At 44.5% G+C, this 25,821-nt stretch overlaps 1 protein-coding gene across 1 annotated transcript in view; it reads right to left on the bottom strand.

Moving 5' to 3' along the window:
• The window catches only part of ANKH (ANKH inorganic pyrophosphate transport regulator), a 199,533-nt gene that overhangs the window by 48,777 nt on the left and 124,935 nt on the right, over positions 1 to 25,821 (bottom strand). Inside the window, exons 2-6 of the mRNA XM_029590089.1 lie at positions 16,579 to 16,795; positions 11,264 to 11,382; positions 4,041 to 4,124; positions 2,694 to 2,864; positions 661 to 795 (exon numbers count right to left, since the gene is read on the bottom strand). Of these exons, the coding sequence (XP_029445949.1) occupies positions 661 to 795; positions 2,694 to 2,864; positions 4,041 to 4,124; positions 11,264 to 11,382; positions 16,579 to 16,795 (726 nt within the window). The remainder of the gene's footprint in view (positions 1 to 660; positions 796 to 2,693; positions 2,865 to 4,040; positions 4,125 to 11,263; positions 11,383 to 16,578; positions 16,796 to 25,821) is intronic.

The following is a 25,821-nucleotide window of genomic DNA, read 5'->3' as shown; positions in this document are numbered from 1 at the left end:
CACGGGCCTGCTCACCTCATTAGCTCCTCTGCCTCCCCAGTGACAGCCGCGAGCTCCTCCAGGCCTCGGCATCCCGCGGTGGCAGTCGCCGGGCCTTCTACTATGCACCAGGCCTCACGCCGGAGTTCGGCGTCTCCAGTGGCATTGGCCACGCCCCTACGCATGCACACGCGCTCCGCCCAATCTCTTGTATGGCCAGGGGCGGGGCAAATTTGTCAGGGCTGGCAAAATTGACAAAGCACGCTTTTTCCTATTGCCGATATCTCTTCCTATAAAGAGAATTTCACCTCTAGAATAACCCCTACACTCTTAAGTACATCTTTGGTCTCTGTGTTGACCTTAGGACTCTTTGAACCAATGCGACCCTTGGAAGATGGTCAATACTTTTCCCTCTCCTCTGATTTCAAAAGGATTAAGTTGAGGTTTGGCTTTCATCAGCCAATCAGCGACTGCTCTCAGGCAGCCATTCAGATTGCCAAATTTGAATGGCTCTGCAGGAAGATTCAACCTTTTATTATGGCCACCAGAAAAGAGAATTGCTGGATGTTTGGATGAAAGTTGGCCTGACCCACTCCCTTATTTGACCAGGGTCCCGGCTCCTCCTGAGCAGTGGAGTACATGACAGTGTCGCGCAGGTCAGCTTCCCGAGGAAGGGCTTACCTCCGTAGCTGCAGTGCTTCCACCCAAGTCCCGGGACACAAAGAGATTGACGATGGGTCGACTGATTCGCTGCGTTGCTAAAATAAGTGCCAAAGGCCACCAAAAGCTCAGCATCTTTCGCACTGTAGCATCTCCCTGGGGCAAGAAAGAGAAGTCTTTGTCGTAATGAATTAAAAAAACGGTTGATGCACTGGTTGGTTTGCTCTGCTTATGGAGCAGCTGAATTTTTGTTTCTGTAACCTGTGCATTACCACAATAAAGAAATATTAAAACATTTTTTTTTTAAAAAGAAAGAGAATCAAAGCCCTTTAGAAACAGAAGAGAACCAAAGCTGTGGGATGGTTCTCGCTGTCCTGAACAGTTGGCTTATCACCTCTGTAATTTACAACGGTGTCAGCTTCGACACATGGATACATAAAAAACAGTATGCGTCATACTGTGAAATGCATCATTTACGTGGCAGCTATTGTGCTGTGCACCATCATTCCACGACAGCACACGGTACAAAGCAGAGGAGAGAGTGCTTAGAATGTGTTGGGAAGCGGGTAACCTGGGTTCAAATACAGCTTCTACCACTAGCACTCGTGGTGACCTTGGGCAAGTCACTTCATCTTCCCCTTGTCTCAGGTACCTCGTTAGACTGCAAGCTCTCTGGGGCAAGGACTCAGTATATCTGTGTATAATGTGCTGCAAAGGGCCATGGGACAAGGTACAATCTCAATGCTGAAATAACAATAATACCAAAATCATATCTACAGCAGGCGCATTGGATCTGTGATGTGTAACACCAAACAATTCTGTACTCACACGCGGTTGTGTTTGCTATATACCCTACATAGCATACTAATGCAATAGCACCACAGGCGTGTTACACAAAGATTCTGCTACAGAATCACAGTAGATACGCCGTTACAATGGTACAGCTGCACTACTGAATATAGCTGGCTATCTTAAAGCTAGCGGTTAGCTTTATCCAGCTAACTTTAGGACAGCTGTTTGGTCTGAGCAGACTGAATATCGGAGTCAGCCGGATAACTTAAGCCAGCTAACATAGCTGCTTCCCAAAAGCGCTCCCAGAATGCCGCTGATCCTCATCTGACCTTCGCAGAAGATGTAGGTGGAAGCCAGCTTCAAACCCCCTACTCCTGCTTTCGATCATAATGGAACACACTCAAAACTGGTTGAGCTTGACCTCTTGTTTCAAATTAACCGGAAGAAAACATGGCGCCATTGTTACATGCACACAAAATATTTACACACGTGGGCATGTGTAAGTTCCAAATATATACTGTCATATTTCACAGCAATACAGCGTCATGATTCATATTTCATGTAAACATAACCAGCACACGTGTGTATGTATATGTACACACACACACAGTATAATAATGACCCATTCTGTGCAACGGTGTGCATGTGTGGCAGTTAGAAACGTTTACGCCATACGTAAGGGAGGGAAGCTCCTTTCAGCAACTCAAAAGAGAAACAAATCCGGGGGCTCAGAGGTTTTTGAAGCAGTTACCAAGCGGCCCAGGCTGGCAGTGAGGTTGCCTGGCTGCATGGCAACGGGTGTAAAAGCCAACTGGTCATGAGGCTTTATGGTATCAGCCAGGACCCCGGCCAGAGAAGCCACTCGATCCCTCCCTTTTTTTTTAAAGAAAGACAGAGAAGAGAGAGAGAGAGATGTGTATATCAGGCTTTAGACTACACATAAAAGGGCGGATTTTAAAAGCCCCGCACGCGCAAAATCCGTGCTTTACGCGCATGGCCGAGCCTTGTGTGTGCCGAGCGAATGGCTGGCGTGCGCGTGTTATAATATCAGAACATCCGTGTGCGCGCGCCGGAAAGCACACGCACATGGACGCGCACCTTATAAAATCTACCCCGTAGTGTTCAGCTGAAATGCTTTACTCCGATTTACTTTCTCCTTTATTATAAAGGTATACAAGCCCCTTCTTCTTCCTGAAGACCCACGTGTCACGGGGTTTTGCCAGCGTTGGTGCTCCCGGGACGAGCGGGTGGATGAGACCTACCCCAAGCTCGGGCCCGCTGCGGTCGGGCATGCTGTCGTGGATGTTCTTGTAGTAACCCAGGAATAAGGTGGTGCAGCGCACAAGTGCTCCCATGTACAAGGAGAGGATAGGGATCAGCAGTGGCTCCATGCACTCCAGGTGACTGTGAAGCAGAATGGCGACAAAAACCACCTGAAAGGCAAGTAAAAGGGGAAAGGGGAAAAAAAAGAGTGCAGAAGTGACTTGTCTTGGGCATCGTTCTCATTTACAGACCTTTACACAACAGAGATTCGCCACCAGCCTTATCAGATCTGGGACCTCCCATACAAACATTTACTAGGCATTTCATGTTTTTAAACTCCTCATTATCTTCTTTGTACACCCAGAGCTACAGTTACTGCAACGCTCAATACACAAAGGGTTAGAAAGAGAAAGACCCCTCGCTCAGGTCCATCTTTACATTGGGTGATAGATGATGCCAGGCCATCGTTTCTCTGAATTACCCGTTTGGTCATTATTATTACTACCACTAATAACAGAGTTTGTGCTGTAGTTCCTGCAGGGCTTGTCGGCGTGTGCACAAACTGAAACGGTGCTGCTCAGGCCCTGGGAAAAGAGCAAAGGGGATTTGCTGCTACTGTGGTGGCCCTCGTCTGGACATCTGTAGTCACCGACGCCCAGGGAGAACCCTGCTCTCTACCAGAGCTGCCTAGGACGAGGCCTCTGGGTTCACATCCCAACAGCCTCAGCCTGGCGGGGCTGCCCTGGGATCACCATGGTAGTTTAGTGCAAGTCACCCAAGGGGGTCATTCAGTCTCGGTGAATTCTACTGAAGGTTTGCCCTCCCCGCAACAGACCTTCTAAGGCGGGGAGGGCAAACCTGTGAAGCAAGTGCCCAAACTGCCACTTGTGGTTCATTCTGCTATTGCTCAGGAAGCACAACGCCGACTGTAAATGAACCAAGTCCCACCCATGCTGGCACTTGCTTAGGAAAAAGGTTTTCATCTGCTCCACTCGGTTGCACACTCCACTCGGTTCCACAAAATAATTTATAGCAAGGGCGCGGGGCTCCCAGAAGCCCCGCTCCGGCACATCACTGATTGATGCTTGCCAACCCGGCAAATCTAGATGTTTGGCACTCTTTGGGCACTCGGAGTTCAAAAGAATGTTCTCCGTCACTGTCCGGAAGCTCTGTTTGTTTGAATTTTTCATTTTGTGGCCATGGCCCAATTCCCTAGGTAAATAAGGCCTGTAGTCCTACCGCATCCGAAGAAAGACTGTTATTAAGAAGGCGGAGTTTGCCATGCCTGTTTCAGTGGGCCTGCGAACGCGGCTGCTGGCCCAGGCAATTTCATGGGGCTTCATTACCTGTGCTATGACGTCGGTGATGGAAGCGCATCCCACCAGGAAACTGTACTTGTGCTTCAGCAGAATGCCAGCATGTGTCCAGGCCTAAAACAAAACAAAAATCGCTCTTGAGATCCTTGCGTGACTAACGGGACTGACTGCTGTGCCCCCAAACCGTACCCACCATGACTCTCTTCCTGTTTTCCTACTCAAGGCTTTAGGAAGATCACATAAAACTGCTCTCCCGTCGTCAGAAAAGCCATCATTACCCGTAGGAAGTGCAGAGCCTCAGGACAGAACAAACATAGCCACACGACTATTGAGGGGGATAATTAAATAGCATCATAAATAACGGCAGGAAGAATCCCCATGCTGCAACCAACTGCTGAAAGTAATGTGGCTTTTGAAAATGGAAAAAAAAACAAAAAACCCAGCTCTTGATCATAGTAAGGCACTCCAGACTGTTCTCTATAGAGGGATATCTGCACTTTTTGGATGCACTTGGTCTCTGGCCTCATGCTACACCTGAGACATGCCAATAACCATGAACAATATGTCCCACATTGTGCCATAAACACGCTCCTTTTACTGTTCAGATGAGTAGACTGCTAACGTGATACCCACATGCACCGTCCCCTCACCAAAGCATGGTGTCAACATAAGGGAAACATGGGAGGTCCAATGCAACTGAATCATTTTATCTCAGAGGACAGGAAACTCTAGAACAAAGGGATAATGATATGAGGCTGGAGGGAGATAGATTCAGGACTTCCAGAAAGAAATATTTATCCATGGAAAGGGTGGCGGAGGCAAAAAATGGTATTGGAACCCCAGTAAGCACGGGGGACAAGCACAGAGCATCCCTAGGCAAAGAGGAAAAAGTTATCCAAGATACTTCTACCCGGATAACTTTACACCTAACTGACTATATTCAAATAGAGCTGGTTAAGTCACAAAAAAAAACTGACAGTCAAATGGGCCTGATCTCTCCGCCTCCCACAACATTTCCAGAAATCATTGGTACCAAGCACACCTGATCCATCCTCTAACTGTCAAGATAATGAAATCAATATTGGCATCATAGTGGCTCGAGGCTTAATTCACATGAAAAGGCAAGTAAAAGTATAAAAACTTGCAGCCAAGCAGGCCTGATCGTCAACCTCCACAATAATTCTAAGAAATGTCAGCGCCTAGCACCTAATCTCCCTATAACCCCCAAAATAATTAAACCAAGTTGCAGGCCATATTAGCCCCTTCCAGATATTAAAATGCCAGGGCTGGTTCTGGGTCCCTTCCTGGTGTCCCCCCCACCCGGAATCCTCCCAGCCAAACTCAGGCGATGCAGAAACCTGAGCGTTAAAACTGTGTGGGTTGCAACTCAGCATACGGTTTTCTAACACACCGGCTAATTTTGTTTTAATTGCGGATGCAGTAAGCTATCGATATACTAATAGACTGGGAGTTAAAACACGTGCTCACCAAGTTAAAACGTGTGTTCAGCATGGGCTGAGCGCACATTTTATCTCAAGAGGGGAGGGAAGTGAAGGAGCTGCCAGCAGGAGAGTTCATCTGACATCTTCTGCTATTTAATTGGACAAGTAGGGACTTATCTGGCTATCCAGCCACAGTTAGCCATCACTGCTTAGCTGGTATACGGGTCGATACTGTAATGTGCGGTTGGAGATTCCCCGTCTGTAACCCGCTGTGGGCGCACAATTCGGACGCGTAAGGCGATCCTGCGATACAGTCTCCAGTTTCACGCGTCCTTAGCGCTTCTTGAAACCGACGCGTAACCCTTTCCGCACCCAGCATGTATATGATATGTAAATGAACGAATTAGCTATTTAATGAACGAATTAGCTATTCCCCTCCGATACTGTGGCGTGCGCTCCGATTATCTCCTTTGTAACCCGCTATTTTGCCGCGTCCTTAACCTGTTAGTTTACCGCCTACCCTCTACCTGGTGTTAGTGTGGTGTTCAAACAGCTATGTACCGGACTGCACCATGGACGATCTCCATATATACTAACATTTGCAGCCCCCGCCGGCAGTGAATGAATGCACGCCTGTGTACGCCCGTGCGATTTCGGCGCTCAAGGCAGTGCATTAGCGAACGCCGATGTCACATGCCATGATGTCAAGCGTCGAGACGTCACGCCTTGAGCGCCGAAATCGCATGGGCGTACACAGGCGTGCATTCATTCATTGCCGGCGGGGGCTGCTGGAGGCCGCTTTCGCCGCCGGCTCCCTCCACCTGGATGAATGCACGCCTGCCCGCCCCCGCCGCGGCCTGGATCGAACGCGCGCCCACCCGCCCGCCGGCTCCCGCCGCCGCCTGGATGAAAGGGCGCCCACCCGCCCGCTGGCTCCCGCCACCGCCTGGATCGAACGCGCACCCGCCGGCTCCCGCCAGTAAGTTTACTTTTTTTTTTACACTTTATTCCCTTTTGTTTTAATTTTCGCCCTGCGCCTTGCTTCGGGAAGGGGGGAACCATCCACTTCCTGGTACCTGTCATTTCAAATGTCAGTTGAAATGACATTTGAAATGACAGGTACCAGCGCACCCAGAATACTGTATAGGCGCCGTATTAAGCGCCTATACAGTAAAATGCGTTGCGCGGGCCTAACGCTTCCCTAACGCTTCGCAGACGCGGCTTGCATTTGCAAGCAATTTACATAGAGTATCGAGCGGTAGGTGAAGAGAACTGTGCGTGCGGGGAACGAGGGTGCGCCCGGCACTGCCGCACTCTTTCTAACGCGGCCTTACAGTATCGACCTGTAAGTCAGTAACTGGTGCAGTTGACAACAAGTTAAGCAGATAAATTATCTGGCTAAGTAGTGGCAAACCTCACCAGATAGCCAAATAAATATTAACTTATCCGGTTAAGTGGCCATAGCTAACTGTATGGTACAAACACACAGAGAGAAATAATGTTCCTCTATTCATAACAATCACAACATATCTGTAGGGGTTATAAGCAATGTATACCACCAGCTGATATCACATATTCAATTAAATCATATGCTAAGTGTAATATAATCACTTTTACTTTAATTTTCATTCATATACATATTCTCAACATATTACAACTGCTTTTATTACAATATAAATACGTGTAGTCATCTCATTCATCTTTTAACACTTTACCACATGGATATGCCAGACACAATTTAAAATAACATCCTATATTCATATTCCCGCATACATTCTTCCCCCATTCACACATCCCCCCCATATAAAAACACACCTAAAAAGATGTTTTTCTTCTTATATGGTGATACCCTCAGTTCATATACAGGTACTCCCCTAATCCTTGTATTGAATCGTATCTTGTTCACACAGCACTCCTTCGTTTCTTGTTTATACGACACTCCTATTTCTTGTATATACGACACTCCCAAGAAATAGGAGTGTCGTATAAACAAGAAACGAAGGAGTGCTGTGTGAACAAGATACGATTCAATACAAGGATTAGGGGAGTACCTGTATATGAAGAAGATAATAAGAATTGAGGGTATCACCATATAAGAAGAAAAACATCTTTTTAGGTCTGTTTTTATATGGGGGGATGTGTGAATGGGGGAAGAATGTATGCGGGAATATGAATATAGGATGTTATTTTAAATTGTGTCTGGCATATCCATGTGGTAAAGTGTTAAAAGATGAATGAGATGACTACACGTATTTATATTGTAATAAAAGCAGTTGTAATATGTTGAGTGTGTGTATATGAATGAAAATTATTGAAGCAAAATATTGTGAGTAATATATGTAGTAAAAGTGATTATATTACACTTAGCATATGATTTAATTAAATATGTGATACTAGTTGGTGGTATACATTGCTTGTAACCCCCTACAGATATGTTGTGAGTGTCAGGGCTAACTATAGCCACATATCCGTTATATGTCTGTCTAACTGGCGGCAGAGTGGGAAAGACTATGTTTTTAAATTTTTATGTGCCCATACAGCTGCGCTGAAAAATCTTATTCTGCCTCAGATCCAGACGTAAAGTTTCCAGCATAAAAATAATGTGAATTTCCGTGCAAGGGTGCTAAGCTGACCTCACATTTTTTAACACACATTTTGGGAGTGTAAAACTCCTTGCTGCATTGATAAGAAGGTTCATGCTCAGAAAATGTGCATTCTGCTGCTGGTAAGACTGTGCCTTAGGCTGAATGCAGCTTTCTGCATCAGCCTGTCTGATCGCAATATTGGTAGTGTGTGCTACTATTGTTTCTGACACAGAGCAACACTGGATGCGGCCAGAAGTGTGTTAAGACTCTACTGCTTCCTTGCCCAGCCTTGGGAGTTTTAGGGCGGAGGTGGGTGCGGTGGGATGCAGGAGGAGGCCTGGAGCTAACCCTTTTATTTTAATATCTGGAGGCGGGGGCCTTGAGCTGCTACGGCCTATAACTTAATTATTTGGGGACTGTGAAACGGGATCGGATGCCAGGCACCAACATTTTATAGAATTATTTTGGGGGCTGGGTGCTGACATTTTTTAGAATTATGTTGGGGGATGGGAGGATTGGGTCTGCTTGACTGCAAGTGTTTGTTTTTTTTCTTTTGACTTAACCAGCTATAATTTCAATACAGCCGGTTAGATTTAAAGTTTATTATCCGGGTAAACCAGAGGTGTAGCCATGGGTGGAGGGCTGTGCCCCTCACAGCAAGGCCTTGTCCCATCTGGGTCACTCAGCCCCTTAAAGGTGCAGGAGTTAGAGGATCTGGTGCCAGTTGATAATCCCCTGGGCCTTTAAGGAGGCTTAACTTAAAAACCACTGCCCTTGGGCTAGACATACAAAGATTTGTTGGCAGGTAATTATCCCCCCTCCTCTCTGCCCCTTCAACATTCAGGAATATCTGGGGTGGGTAGAAGCCTATTTACATAACTGATTTTCAGCAGCATTTGATATTTTCACTTGTATAAGGCGGTTACCTTAAACACAGCCGGAGAGTGAGAAACAGCAGAGACAGGCCAGGGAGAGAGTGAAGAGACAGGAGATAGAGGGGCCGATGCAATAAGTTGCGCGCTGAAAGCGGGCATTTGTATTCAGCGCCCTTTTTCCTGACGGGCACGCAGCCACATCCCTGGGCACCTGATACTGTATTTAAATGAGGGGCTGCAGAATAAAGGTTGCGCGCTAAGGGAGAATTGGGTGCCCATGCCGCTCAAATTTATCGGGTGCTCACAATTACAATGTGCGCTCAATAGGAGCGCCCCTTTTTATCTTGCTTCTTCTGGCCAGTTTGCTTGTTATCTTGCTGAGGTTGCTGAAAATGCCCATAGCAGAGCACCTTTTGCTATGGGCATCTAAATTGTGCGGCCATAAGAATTTTTTCTTTTTTTTTTTTTAAATCAAGCCAATATACATTTATTTTTCAGCACTGCAAGCAGTAAATTTAAGTGTCACAACAATACTAAGTAGGAGGAACCACATAGGACCATACTTTATTTTTCTCATGAGCCCTTGACATGCAGATTAACGTTACTTCAGCTCCGGGGCTGGAGTGAAATTTGCTGTGTTAAAAAGTGTGCATCGGGCACCCGGCGATTTCCTGCCTCGGAGCGGGTAATAGCTCATAGCCTCGTCTACATGGGATTTACATGTGATGGGCACTATCAGCTACGCATTTGTCTGGGCACGATGGATTGTTCAGTGTTCTCTGTAAAGCTTGTTAGCTGCATTTCTGTTTATTGTTCCCAACGTTCATCGGTATATAAAAGCTTCTAAATAAATAGATAAATAAAGCGAGTGCTGGTCTAGCGCATTGCGCCGTGCACTAGGCTGCATGCATTTTATTGCACTGTCCCCCACAGAGTGTTGCCAGAAATGAAAAGGCTTTTCTAGTCACTGCCGTGAAGACCCACATAGGATGGGGTAAGGGATGGGGGCAAGGTGGGAGTGGGGATTGCCCTCAGTGCCTACACATGTTAAGCTTGGGCTCCCCAAAAAATTCAGTTCTAGCTACGGCCCAGGGATAAACTTACCCAGATCACCTCAGCAGGAAACTTGTGCCTGCTAAATATTTGTCTAAAGTTATCAGGGTAACTTTAACCAGACAACTTTGTCACTCGCCGGCCTGCTGATCATGGACCTCTATGCTTTTATATTTACATACCTTTCTATGCTGCTGGCTCCTGAACACAGCTTCCTATCTACCCATGAGAATCTCTAATGCTTGCTTTATCATGGCAGTGCTGAATCGAAAGGGGCAACCATAGGTGCCAGAATACAATACTAAACAAAACCTTTCAACATATTGTCCTATGACTGGTACTCTATTAAAACTTACTGATATATCCCAATTGTTGCAATCTTACAAACAAACTTGTGGGACACATGTGACCAAGACCTGAAGTTCCTGATATGAACGGAAAGCCTGAACGCTCATTGCTCACAGAAGGCACCAAAGTGAAAATGAACGGCAACTCGCGCTCTCTTCTTCGGTTTCCATAAGAAATTCTTACTTGCATTTAGAAAAGAGAATGGCCTGTGCACGCTTGCAGGAGGCCGATGCACTAAAGTATATTTGCATTTGCAAATGCAGTAATGTGCAAAAACCCAGCAAACGTGCACATTTACATTTTCTGATTTTCATGACGTGCTCTTTTCTTGTTTTTCATGTGCTTTTTTTGTGCACGTGATCTCAAATGTACAAATTATGCAAAATCGTTAATGAGCTGAAGAGTCGTGCAAATCAGCTTACTAGCGATTTCCACCTGCTTAAATTTCATGCAGAAAATTGTGCAAACTGGTGATTTTCCTTGAAAAGTAGCTACACCTCAGAGAGATGTAGTTATGTTTTTCTGCGGTAAAGTTCACGTTTTTATGTGGAGTTTACTGCAAGAAAATTGCTTTCAAATACCTTTGAATACTATGTAAATAGATTGGTACCATGAGAAAAATGTAACATTGCACTAGGCCACTGCTGCAGTCTTTGACATAGTTTTTAATACATCAACTATGAAGAGCAATTGTACTTGTGGGATAACCTGCATGGAAGGGCAGTTATTACCCTCAACAGAAACATAGGGGTAACCTGCACAGAGCGGCAGTTACTACCATAAGAAGCTTGCTGGGTAGACTGGATGGACCATCTGGTCTTTTCCTGAAGTCATTACCATGTTACTATGTTATCTAGAAGGGGAGGTGGAGGGAGACTAGGTCCATGTCACCCACTGAACAGAAATACACTTTTTCAAGTGCCGAGAGCTAGAAAGCCATTCTCACTCACCATTGCATCCATGAATGGGAATGCTGCAAGATACAGGAAGGCCTTTCTGGTCTTATTCCCCACTGACTCGTCCACATGGTGTAGCTTATTAATAATGTAGTATCCCAAATCACTGTAAGCTATGGAAAAATGCAAAACACATCAGGCATATAGCAAAAGCTTTTATCATAGTTTATTCAAACCATATATATATACATATATACATACACACACACACACACACATACACATATATTTCTACTGAATTTAGCAAACGTGAAAGGTGGTAGACTGAATTTCTACTTAAGGATATCCCCCCACACTTGACAGTGAGCATCAGGTACTGAGCTATGGACACAGCCTAACCAAAAATAAGGCAGCAAGAGAGTGAAACAGAAGGTAATGACTATTCAACCTTGGTTACATTGATGGGGGTAATTTTCTAAAGAATTTACGTGTGTAAAAAGCAGCATCTATTGCAGCAACTTCCAAAAGCCCATTTAAATTCAGGGACGGTAACTTTCAAACAGCCGCGTGGGTGTACACGTACGTGCGCATGCCGGCTTGCGCCCAGAGAGGCGGCCATTTTATAACATATACACGTATGTGCACGTATGATATAAAATCGGCTGTACGCACGTACCTAGTTCCACTGTCTTTTTATCTAAAAATTAAGCCCTGTAGATAAGAACATAAGAACATAAGAAATTGCCATACTGGGTCAGACCAAAGGTCCATCAAGCCCAGCATCCTGTGTCCAACAGAGGCCAAAACCAGGCCATGAGAACCTGGCAATTACCCAAAACCTAAGAAGATCCCATGCTACTGATGCAATTAATAGGGGTGTGAATCGTGTGATCGATCGTCTTAACGATCGATTTTGGCTGGGGGGGGGGGAGGGAAATCTGATCGTCATGTTTTGTTTTTTTTTTTAAATCGTTAAAAATCGTCGCCCGTATGACATAGTGAGGGCAAAGGTAGTGCCGGCGCCATTTTGAATATTGGCAATACGGCCCGCATGCAGGAGGTCGCTCCTGGACCCCCGCTGGACTTTTGCCAAGTCTTGTGGGGGTCAGGAGGCCCCCCCAAGCCGGCCAAACGTCCCTGGGGGTCCAGCGGAGGTCCGGGAGCGATCTCCTGCACGCATGACATCGGGAGCCAGGAACCAAAATGGCGCCGGCGCTACCTTTGCCCTGTTACATGATAAGGGCAAAGGGCCACTGGCACCATTTCTCTTAACGCAGCTGTGGCCAGAGAGCGGGAGATCGCGCCGGGACCCCCCCCACTGGACCCCAGGTAATTTAAAACATTTTGGGGGGGTTCAGGAGGGTGGGGAATTTGTTTTAAAGGTTCAGGGTGGGTTTTAGGGTTGTTTTGGTGTGCCAGTTTTCCCGCGCCCTATTTAACGCTACAATACAAATGCCCCTGACGATAAATCGGGGACATTTGTATTGTATCGTGCACTCTAACGATTTTGGACGATTTTAAAATTATCTGACGATAATTTTAATCGTTCAAAAATGATTCACATCCCTAGCAATTAATAGCAGTGGGAGCTTGAAGTAGGGGTGGAGGGGGTCCAGCCCAGGTGTATCATGTGTGATGGTTTTTAACTCTCTCTCTCCCTCACACACACGCTATTCCAAACACATACTTGAACATACTCTTCCTCCTTCTTACCCCAGTGATCCTCCACCCTCAGCCCCCACCAGTGTTCAACCCCTGGCTGTTCTTCACCCACCCAAACTGATTTGCTTCACTTCCTCAAGTCCTTGCAAAAAGGTGGCAGAACCCCATGCTAGACACTTTCACAGATTAAGCTCTGGGTAGAAAACCCAAAAAGGCATTGAATTAGCAAAAGTTTAAAACGTGTGAGCAGTAGCGTAGTAGCCAGGGTTGATACCCTAATCATTGGCACTGCTGCTCACAAGTTTCAAATCTGTGCTACTTCAACCCCCTTTTCTGTCTGTTCTTTAGGCTCCAGTATCTGCTGCAGGATCACCCCCTCCCCTCCTGTTCTCTGCCCAGTAGGATGGGAGGGGAAAGAACAACCCAGGGGAGAAAAACTGAATGAGGGGGCAGTGTTTGCTCCCTCTGCTCCAGGCTCACCTCCCTCTTCCCTGCATTCTGCCAGGAGGGGAGGGGCTGAAACTCCTCCTACTGCTCTGCCTCTTCAATCTGAAAGGAGGGTGGGTGGAACTCAGCTCCAGGCAGTTCCCCCACAAATTAAGCCCTGGGTATCTCACATCTTCTTTATTCTATTTCTAGGCTGAAACTTTTATTGCTGCTAATTGCAGACACACAAGTACACACTGACCTCTATATAAAAGTCAAAATTCTGATAACAGCCAAAAAAATGGAGCCCGCATACTGTCCAAAGTCAAAAGTGCCCCACAACAACTTACTGCCATGCCAAATTTCATTTTTCATTTTCATTTATTAAAAAGTATTGATCGCCTAACACAGACAGTATTGATCGCCTAACACAGACAGGCCTAGGCAATATACAGTAAAAACATACATAATACATTTGTCAAGCACATAAACAATCATACACTTAACACACAAACACTTTTAGTTTCACAGAAACTAACATAATCAAAACCATATTTAGATAAACTAAATAATCATGGCCTCTAAATACCTTTATAATATATCTCACAGCTGGAAATTAACATTATGCTCACTGAGTCTCTCTAACATACATTAAAGGCACATTTTTCTATTTAAGTTTCCATTTTCAATCTATTTTCAGTTTTTTAATCCGAGATTTTGATTGCTCCGATTTTTGCAGTCCAAAGAAGCTGGATGCAGGAATAATCTTAGGAAATATTTCTTTACAGAAAGGGTGGTGGATGCATGAACCTGCCTCCCAGTGGAGGTGGTAGAGACAAAAGCAGTATCTGATTTCAAGAAAGCATGGGATAAATACAGGGGTTCTCTAAGGAAGTGATGAGAATTATAAAATTAATTTAATTGAACGGATGGGCAGACTGGATGGGCCATACGGTCTTTTTCTGCCATCATGTTTCTATCTTTCTGTTTCTAAGTTGCCAATATCTCTTGAGATGCTGAATCTCCTATGGTGAAACATCAATGAAAACCACTGGGAGGACCTAGTTTTCAGAACTGCTGACATGATCACTGTAAGAGACGGCACGAGGAGTAACAACAGAATGCAACATATTGTAGAACATGAACAAAAGTGGGGTTGACCACCTTGATACAGGAGCTCTAGAAACTTCCTCAAGAAGTGGATTATTGCATCAGTATGGAATAGACATTATAAAAGAAACATTACAACAAAACAGAATACATCAATAATTTGTACAGTAATCTATTTCCAACTATCCTAAAAATGCTAAATCCTACCCCTTCCCCAAGTCTCTTCTCTCAAAAGAAAGTGGAGCAGTCTCTCTCACTGGGTCAACATAATTCTAAGTTATTCAACATTGCATGAAGCTAAGAGCTGAAAAAATGCAAGACCTGAGAAAATCATCAATTGAGTTACATTCATTATTTTATGTGTTAAACTTAAGTGAATAAAACTCGCAGATCATATCTCAAATACTGTTAATGTACCATAATGTGGTGCTGCTTGTAACACTGTTGAATACTGTCTCTGATCAAAATTCATCTTTTTAAGCTAAGCGAATACATTGGCGATTACACAACATATGCTGACAACTTGATTTTCCATTTAATAAATTAGGTTTGGCTGTCAAGATTTTGGGTTGCTGGATTTTCTAGGTCGGATTTGGGTACTGGGTGGGCAGGGGTTTGATTAGCAATATACTCAGTTATTGCTCCGTTTGTTTTATGCCGATAAGGATGTTTGACTGTTGTTATGGATGTTGGGTTTTTCAATTGGTCTTTGTTTTGGGGGTTTTATATAATTGGCTTATATATTTTGTTTTATTGTTATGTGTATTTTTAATTTTTTATGTTAACGTTTCATATTTTTTCTGCATTTTGTATACTGTTTTGGGTGGATCTTTTAATTGGATAAAATGGTGTAGAAGTTTATATAAATAAGTAAATCTGGAGGTTGATATTCAGTGAGTCAGTGAGTGGGAAAGTTACCCTGGTAAAGTTACCTGGATAACTACTTTACCCAGATATTCAGAGGAACACACCCAGATAAACGCTTCATTGAATATAGCAAGATAAGGTTATCCAGCTAACTCCAGGACAGGTGTTATTCTGAGCAGGCTTGCCCGCCTAATTTCAGTTTATTGCTGCATATCAGGACTCATGGATTAAAATTTAGCCACACCCCTGGAATGCCCTTGACATTGCCTCTTTTTATCCAGCTACATTTTGGCCAGGTAATGAGTTGGACAGCTGGGGGGCGGTAAGGGTGCCACCAATATTCATATCTGAGGTTTTGTCTGCCCCTTGTTCAATCCCTGCTCTCTCCCCATCCCCGGGACCTCCTCTAAAACCAGCAAATAAAAGTACAGACATTGTTCAGCCATGCATATCATTATACCCACAGACAGGATACAATGCTGATTTCCTGATTTTTCCAAATAAAATGCTTTTTTACCCATGGACTGGACTGGACTTTGAATATTGTTTATATGTATTTATCGATTTATTATTCTGTTATGTATTTTGATTCTGTAACACGCACTGAGTACTTATTTATTAGCAGAAAAGCGTGACCCAAACTGACATTGCATTACATTACATTGATTACTTTGCTGATTTTGAATTTCTACATGAACATAATGCACTGGGGAGGGAAAAAAATCATTAGCAATGACAGGAATGTTCTACACTAGGGAACATCATTAAATATTTCTTTAAGCATTTGGGAGAAATGAGCCTAACTCCATCCCTTTGCGTCTAAAAGAAAAGGCAATAAAGAATCCAGAAACAAAAAAAAAGTGAATTTCTTTTTTTTTTTTAAGTGGCTGCGTCTGCCCTGGTCCTGCCAGCAATTTCCTTAGAAACTGCAGGCAAGGCTGAGACCCACTTGCCCCACAGCATCCTGGGATCTACAGGGACATTCAGCAGGGGCCCGACTACAATCTGGAAACTCACACTGACGTAAAGTAGTAAGCACTCTCACAGAAACGGGCCCTTGCATCCTCTCAACCAAAATGTGTCACACTGCAGAGTGGCAAGATTTAGCATATGGTTGCTTAACCTTCCCTCTGGGCCAGAATAATTTCTCTACTGTGGTTAAACTGAATTCTTGCGGAATTTTACAGTGAGAAACTCACAGTTTCTTGGGGGGGTATTTGGGAAGGGAATGGCAGAGGGGAGAGATTCTAATACTTTTCCGTTGGCAGGCAGACGTAAGAATAGTTCAAGGCGTTAATACTCACCAATTAGCGTGTGGAACACGGCAGCCACAGCCCCAGCTACAACCATGCACAGAACCGCCTTGGTCCGGTCTCGCTTGCTGTTCACAAACACCAGACCCACGTTCTTGAAGTCACTCATTGGACCTGTGAAGAACTTCATAAGGGAGTAGGCCAGACCATAGCTGGCCAACATCTCAATGGCATCTTCCTTTACAGCTGCAATACCCCGATTTAAGGCCTATTCAAGAAAAAAGAGAGAGAGAAATGTATTATTTTTTTTAATGCTGAATTTAGCATTCTCAGGCAATTCAGCTGCAAAGACATTTTTCGGTTGCTGCTTTTCAGAAAAAACAACTTGTCTTCTCAGCGAGTAAATCTCTTGGCTGCGCGATCCACGGAATTACTGTCACTGTCTATTTTTCACGCTAGTTCCAGACTCCCTCTTTCATAAAGAATGAGCAGCACAAGGTTACAGCCGCATGGAATTTAGTAAACTGCCCAAGCTGGAGTCCCTGTGTATACATACAGGGTCCTTCATTTTCAGTTTTATTTTATTTTGCCTGGGAATGTCAATGTTAGAACAAAAAAAGTCAATGGAATAATTGATTTTGATATAATACACATGAAAAAAAATCGGGGGGGGGAAGTGAATTTTTTAAATGATGTCTTTTTTTGTTCTAACATTGACATTCCCTGGCAAAATAAAATAAAAACTGAAAACAAAAGTCTAGATACATATTTATTTATTTATTTATTTATTTATTTATTTAACATTTTTATATACCGATAGCCGTTTACATATACCCCATGTGTTTCTGAAAACACACTCTAGAGGGGAAATATTTATAAAGTCTCCAGTGCTGAAAGCACAAGGATTAATGGGAACCCTTGGACAAGTTCTAGGTATCCTGTGGGGAATGCAATAGGGCCAGCAGGGATTTCCAGTCTTCATGTCTTTAAAGTGGTCATCCCTGGCTACAAATACATTGCCTGTATCAGATATGAAACAGTTTGAGAGGCGAGGGTCTCACCTGCAGGTTTGTGGCCACAATAAAAGGAGCAGGTTTGCTAACAACTGAAAACTCAGAAGGGTTTTTTTGGGGGGGAAGGGCATGAAAGGCAATGCTTCTGTTCCATCCCCTACTCAAATGCACTGGACTGAAGGTGCTGCAAGGCCGAAACATCCTGCTTTCTGAGCAGCTGAGCAGTTCTGTGGCAATGGGAATTAATGGTCAGCGTGCACCTGCTGCTCTAAGCACCCCATCAGCTGAGGCCCAGATTTAGGCGTAGGCAAAATGAGCAATTGCCTAAGGCGCCAATTTTTGAAGGTGCCAAATATACTCAGAAGCCTTTAGGACCATGAGTCAAAAAGGCCTCACTGTGGAACTCCGGCCCAGCGAACCCGCCCTAGCTTTCCAATCTCTGGGGGTGAACCCCCTACTCTCCAAGTTCCAAGAAGGTATGCCCGCCCTCACTCTCTGCTCCTGCCAAAATCTCAAATCTGGCCCTACATGAGCTTCTTGTTAAAGAAATTACTAGAAACCCGGACATTTTGTTTCAATTTTATAATCTAAGTGACCACAACAGTAATAAGAAAGCTGTGGTCTGAGCATTTCTACAGGATTAATATGGCCCATTCAGGTCTTTTAGGATTGGAACATACATCTGCATTGTTTTTAAAATTGGTCTAAGCAACACTTTCTGCGGGGGTCACTTAGGGTGAATTTGCAAAGCCATTTAGATACATAAAACTGTGTTTGCTGCACGTAAATGGCTGTTAAAAACCAGCCCAGTGCTCTGTGCACGTAAAAGTACACAACTAACCCGGTTCTACCAGGGACAAGCGTTCCAGGGGGGGCTGAGTTGGGACTTCAGCACACACTTTTTGATTTGGAAAATGTCCGTGCGGAAGTCACCCCGCGCCGAATGCCGAATTCTGTGCACGAAATTGAGCCAACTGCACAAGAATTTTCAAAGCAAGCTTCTGTGCAATTAAATTCCCTTTGAGAATCTGCAGGTAAAAGGAACACCCGAATGCGCACAGTTCTGAAATGACCCTCTCTAGCATAATACAAAGGCCCTCTAAATTAAAAACATGACAAATAACTGCATGCATCAGCAAACGGAGGATTTCAGGAAAGAGCATTCCCTCTACATTTCTGCGTTAACAGATCCGTGCTGCGTGACACAGGAGTTCTGCAACCCCGCCACAATTACCCTGCTTCTATCTCTCCTTAAGATGTCATTGGGAACCATGGGATTTGCTCTGCGTAAGGCGTATTGTCCCCCCACCACTATACCCAGTACTGCCTGGAGATCTTTCAGCATGTCGCAACTGCAAAAAAAGAGTGAATAAATATGTAATCCTCTCTGTAATCCTTTCTTACCTCACAAAAGTAACCAGCTTTTTGGGTCTTTATTTTTGGTTTACACTGATATTTACCCTAATTTTATGCCAGTTGACGAGCTGTTGATGCATTGTTTGGTTGCTAGCATGTATATTTTTTATTTTTTGGGCTTATGCAGCAGTTTGTTTCTGTTTTGATTGTATGTTGTATTTGTTTGGAATATGTTTTATTTGTAAACTTGTATTTTGTATTTTTAAATGTAGCTTTTATGTTGAAATTTTATTTTGAATGTTTATTGGTTTATGAGTGCATTTTTTATTGTAACATCGCCTGGATAACATTATTTAATGTTTTTGTTTTACTATGCATTTATGTATTTTTATGATTTACTAGTCATTTTAATTGTATTAAAATTATTATCTATATTGTGATCCACTTAGCATAGGAAGTCTTGTATTTGTGGAATATAAATATTTTTATTATTATTAATAATAATAATAATAATAATAATAACATGCTTCCAAGCAGGATATCAAATTCTAATAAATGAAATGAAATAATAAGTACCTTCCATCACTGCTGGAAGCAGTGCAGGCAGAAGAGGGTGCTGTAATTCAGTTCCTGCCCCCCTTAGATAAAGCACTTGCCCTCCATTGCCACGGATGTCCCATTTCAATTCCCGCCCTCCCAAGCAGCTAAAATCAAATGCCTATGTGTCCTGCCCCCCTCCCACCCAGCCAATGCCACCAATGCGATGTGGCATTTGAAATGGCCCTCGCACCACCACCAGAATCACTTCCCGGCAGCTTCTCTGGCTCCACGCGGACACAGAAGTGCCCGTGGCACAGCACAACATTAGCATGATACCGGAAGGAGCAGGAGCCTGGAGCCACCTCCACTGGTAACTTTGAATGCTATTTGGGGTGCGGGGAGGGGATATAGAGGAATTCTTAAGTGGGGGATTAGGTCTTGGGGGGATCTTCTTGGTAGGGGAGAGGAAATTCTTTTGGGAGAAGGGATAAAGGGAGATTTGGAAAGAAGGGAGATATTGAAAAAGCAAGAGAAGAGTGAGAAATGTTACCTTTAGAGAACTACAGGGTGGCATAAGTGCTTAGAGCTCTGTCTGTTTCAGCTCTACAGTAAAAGACAATGACTTCTGTTTATTAAAATAATCTACTTAATTTTTGTTTTACTGTCCTGGCTTCTGTCCACCAAAATAAACTCTGATATTTACCTGGAAAAGTAATAATCAATACTTTTCCTCTGATATTCTACTGCTGTTCTTATCATAATAAATCCTAATAAATACCTGTGGAAAAAAGTGACCCCCCCACCCTCCTCAAAAAAAAAAATGAAGGTCTCTACCTACTATCAGGCCAATACAGTAAAAGTCGCAGGCCACTTTCCTGTGCATGCGATTCAGTAAAAAAAAAAATTCAAATTAGGGCCTGCGGTAAAAAGAGGTGCAAGGAACACTAGCGCGTCCCTAGTGCCTCTTTTTGGACCGGAGCGTTGGCTGTCAGCGAGTTTGACAGCCAACGCTCAATTTTGCCGGCGTCGGTTCTCAAACCCGCTGACAGCCACGGGTTCGGAAACCGGACGCCGGCAAAATTGAGCGTCCGGTTTTCAACCCGCGAGCCGTGGGCCGATTTTAATTTTTTTTTTTTTTTTTTTTTAAATTTTGGGACCTCTGACTTAATATCACCATGATATTAAGTCGGAGGGTGCACAGAAAAGCAGTTTTTACTGCTTTTCTGTGCACTTTCCCGGTGCCTGGAGAAATTAACGCCTACCTTTGGGTAGGCACTAATTTCTGAAAGTAAAATGTGCGGCTTGGCTGCACATTTTACTTTCTGAATTGTGCGGGAATGACTAATAGGGCCATCAACATGCATTTGCATGTTGCGGGCGTTATTAGTTTTGGGGGGGTTGGACGCGCCTTTTTGACGCGTTATTACCCCTTACTGAATAAGGTAAAGCTAGCGCGTCCAAATGCGCGTTCCGCGGAGCGCACCGTACTGTTTCGGCCTGTTTGTAATCCTGTACCTGGGGAGTGCTGGTAGGGCAACACATATTAAAGCCCGTTATATTCATTCATTAATTAGGAAATGGGGACCCAAAAGAAAACCACACCCATAGCCTAACTCAATAATGTGCTCCCCAGCTCTGAGGACGAGGTAATCAGGGCCCCACCAGCGTGCCTATAATCTCTTCATGGCAGGAGACGGCAGAGGTCTGCCATTGCCTTCCGCAGCCCCTCAGCACTTCCTGTGCCTGAGGCTGCTTAACGTCCAAGCTTTAACAGCTTTGGACCCTCCCAGACCAGCGCCGCTGGAGCATTTCAGCACTGATGGATTGAAACACGGTAATAAATGTTCATTTAAGTAGACAACTTGTTTTCATCTGGGGGCGAAAAAGGTGCCTTCGATCCGCATGAGATGCAATTATCACATCCCTTCAATGACAACGATTAAATCCATATTTTGCAGCTCTTAATTCTGCTGCCCTTAACCTGTCAGCCCACTGACATAATATACCGCTTTCCAGGAATGGTTATGAGCTCACTCCATCAATCACTGCACATCTGCAGCATTACTAAATTTATGGGCTGCCTCGTGCCATCCTGTAAGACATCCAGTAAGAGCTGGATTTTTCAACAGACACAAATTCACACTATATATATATATTCCTACCGGCTGCCAAGCTTGTAACAGCAAATCCTGGACCAGGGCGGGAAAACTTTAAACAGCTACGTTATCAGCAAGCAGGCAGGGAGCAGAGCGCTTTTAATGCTACAGACACTTGTTTGGCAGGGTCTGCTGCAACAGGACACTTCTTGCACATGGGTGAAGACTATGCAGCTAATTTAGGGGCCCGATGTAATAAGGTGCACTCAGCACAGGGCATAGTTTTACCCACATTTTTGTGTGAAAACTTAACTCCCAATGCAGCAAGGAGTTTTGAGCACAAAAAATGTGCAAGTAAAACTCCCTCTGTTGGTTAGCATCCTTGCATTGTAAATCCTATGCCAACGTCGGCATTAGCTATAAACCTCCAAGGCAGAGAGGTGCAGAGGCTTAGCTCATGTTTTCTTAATACTCGAAAATTAACTCCTGGTCAGAAATGGAGTGAAGATCCTGGGCTAGCGTTATAGTCTAGACCAGAGCCTCCCCAAACCTGTCCTGAGGACCCCACAGCCAGTCGGGTTTTCAGGATATCTACAATGAATATGCATGAGATACATTAACATATCATGGAGACTCAGTATATGCAAATTTATCTCATGCATATTCATTGTGGGTATCCTGAAAACCCGACTGGCTGTGGGGTCCTCAGGACAGGTTTGGAAACCATTGAGCTAACTTTTTTGTTTTTTAATGTACGTTTTTAGTTTAGGGTGCTTTTTTTTTTTTTTAACTCCCAATGCATTAGCATAACATTAGCTTACTGCATTGGGAGTTAAATTATCATGTAGCATGTGCATTAAGATTCTGTGTGAGGTACAGTTTTAACACACAACTTATTTCACTGGCTCCTAAAACAGGGAAAAAAAACATGAAAGGTTTTCCCAATCTTTTAGCTTCTCTGGCCTTTTTTCCTTTACATCTTAGTTCCATTGCCTCTCCTTTGTCTGTCTGTCTTGTCTTCTCATTCATTCTTGCTTTCTCTTCAATTCTATGTCATATCAAGAGTAAATGAGGAATCACAATCACCTTCTCTCTCCTCTTCCCACTTGCTCCAGCCTTTTCTCTCCCCCCTACATCTCTAGCTTCCTCCACCCCTTGTGCCCAGTTCTTGCCTCTTCCTTCCCTCTCTCCCCAGCCCTGTGTCTTCTCCCTTCCATGTTGTGTCTGTTTTCCTGGGCTGCTGCTATTTTAGAGGCGGAAGAAGCTGCAGACAGATGCAGGTGGCTCTCTCCCATTCCTGGGAGGCCTCTGCGGCTCTCACTAGCAGCAGGGCACAGCCGTGGGAGTGAAAGGGGAAGGTCTTCTCTCCCATCCTCTGCCCTGTCTTCTCTTCCTGGAGCACCACCCGGAAGCTTCTAGTTGCAGGCCCGCTGACGGAAAGCCCACTTACGATTGCAGCGCTAAAGAATGAGGTTTCCTTGCTTCCGTGCAATGCAGCACAAGTTAAACTGCTTTCCTGCCCGACGACAAACCTGGCAGCTTGATCACATTGTCTCTTCTGTCTAGTCAAAACACTTGATTTACAAGTGGCATTTAGTATGTGAATTATAGATATTTCCTACCACCCGACCGAGAGGCGCAGCACTGTCACTGCCTCTCCCTCGCCATTCTGTATTTAGGCCGCGCGCTTCTACCCTTTACCCAGCAAGGAAGCAAAACAAAGAATGAAAGAACAAAAGCAGCAAGCAATGATAATTAAAAAAAAATAAAAATCTGGACATGGACAGCCAGGAATTATGCTGAATAAAATGTCTGCTGCAAAAAGCTACATGTTGATGGATGTGATAGTCTTCTCGCAACCAAAAATGACAGCGAGGTATGACAGTGACAGAGTTATAGCGTAGTGCTCTGGTCTGGGCAGGGGCAGGAGCATTTCCACTCAGGACAAGTTACAAGCTACAGTCTGCCGTAGGCTTGCTCCTGTCAAAAATGCCCAAATCAATCAGATGAATTTGACTTTATAATAAAACCGCTGCAAAAAAACCCCACAAAAACAAAAGATACTGACAGCTCATTGAGAAGTAGATTTTAAAAGCGTTACTCACACAAAAATGCCCACATATGTGTGTGTATGCGGGCAGCGCACATGCAACACAGATTTAAAAAAAAAAACCAAACGCAAAGTATAGACTGATATGTACATCAAACGTAAGAGGGCAGAAAAGGGGCAGAGCGTGGGCTGCGCATGGGTGCTCCGTGGAGGGGGCCAACATTTATGCACGTACCTCCATATTTTAAAACTGGAGACCGCAGCACGCGGCAGCTTGTTGTCCACATTACTTTACTGCTGCCCCAGATGAGGAGCAGGTCTGTAGATCTCGAGTCTTAGGGCTTACAGGACAGGGTGAGGTGTCTGGGTCAACTGGGGGGGGCGTGCGGCTTGAAGAATCAATGGGTCTTGAAGACCTCGATATTAACTGGGCGAACTGGTGGACTAAATTGGAAAAACTGGGGTGTACAGACATGCGTAAAAGCCGGCAAATACCCTAGAAAGATACATGAGGTACGTTTTCTCGAGCAATCTCTTAAGATTAGGCGCATACCTACACGTGGGTAGTGCTTTTTAAAATATACACGCACAAATGCACAGTACGATTAAAATTGCAATGCATCTCCGCTTATACACCGATACAACCATGTAAGGGTGCACGCACGCTCGTAAATTAGCCAGCTAGCATTTTAAAGACATTCACACAAAGTAAGGGTCTTGGCACCTTAATTAAATTAACACAGTGATGGAGTACAGTCCTCATCACCAAAATGCAGCTCAACATTAGATATACAGTACATAATAAATACTCCGTTTAGCCATCAAGTCACTCTTATCTGTGCCCTTCTCCTCCATTGCCAGTTCTCGATTCCGCATCTTCAACCTTGCTGTGCCCTCTGCCTGGAAAGGGCTTCCTGCATCCCTGCGTCGTGCTTCTTCTCTGGCTGTATTCAAATGCAGTTTAAAAAGTCACCCTTTAACTTCTAACCACTTCTCTGCAATAAGTGCATTTCCCACAGACTCTGGTTTGTCATGTACGCTTATCTTGACTAGACTGTAAGCTCTGTGGAGCAGGAACTCTGTCTTTTGTGCATCGGCAGAGCACTGCGCACGCCCAGCAGTGCCTTAGAAATGATAACTGGCTGAAGAGGTAGTACTTTACTAAAGGTGTATATTCCCAATCGTCGCCTTCGCTCTGGGAGTAGGAATCTTCTTGAAATCCCTTCTCTACTAATCGTGCACTTTTGTGAAAGAGGAGAGTGCACCTTGGCTGTGGCAGGCCCTGCGACGTGGGGCACGTCTCCGGCACTTTTGAAGGCTCAGACAGATTTGAAACACTTTAGAAAGCATGTGAAATCCGTTCTTTTGGTCCAAGCAATTGGGGGATAATCGGGGTGCGATGTGAGCTGCCGGGCCAGTTTTGGGTTGTTTGTTTTGGGTTTTCTTTTAGCTTCGCTGAAGCGGTTTTGTGTTAATGTTGTTTTGTTTTAGGAGGTTCGTTTTATGATTTCTTTTTAATGACCGGATTGTTGTAACTCGACTAGGATTTCAGAGCGAGCGAGTAATCAATCTGTAAATGAAATGAAATTGAAAGGTGACAGATGGAAAGAGCTTATTCTGACAAGAAATTTGGTAGGATTATATATGGAATCCATGTCTTGCCCCTCCACCTTCTTTCCCACCTCCCCCTCAGCCCCTGCTCCCCCCCCCCCCCCCCGAGCACGATTACACTAAGTATTAATCTGTAATAACTCGGCCTGAAAGAAGACCAAGACTTCATCGTGTTCATCCTTCCTCTGGCAGCTCCCTTCTGGTGATCCAAACGCTACCAGCGTCATTTTATCTCCCGGGTGGAATAAAGCTCTTGAACGGTACTGTAGAAAAACAAAGATGATCACGGAGCCCACGTAACGCGGGCAGGGACCCTTCCGGTTTGGGTGAGTTCCGTTCCAAAACTGCATTCTTCCCAGTGAGATGACACGAAAGAGACAAAGACAGACTGAGCGCTCTACTGTGTCCCAGGCTGGAGTACGAGGAGGTCTGTAATCCATTCGGGACGAAGGCAGCATAATGCTTAGGGATGTCACTAAAGGATGGCCCAAGACCAGTGTTATTTGCATATGAACACTAGCAGAAATACGTGTTCTTCACCTGGGTTAAAGGACCCCCCCTCCCCCCAACAAGAATCCATATTATAGGCAAAAAAGGAATAATTTGATTTAGTTGCACAAAGCCTCGT

This window comes from Rhinatrema bivittatum, chromosome 2 (assembly GCF_901001135.1).
Source record: "Rhinatrema bivittatum chromosome 2, aRhiBiv1.1, whole genome shotgun sequence".
In the NCBI taxonomy this organism is placed as follows: Eukaryota; Metazoa; Chordata; class Amphibia; order Gymnophiona; family Rhinatrematidae; genus Rhinatrema; species Rhinatrema bivittatum.
Note: the sequence above shows the minus strand (reverse complement) of the source record. Positions and strands in the feature narration are given on the sequence as shown.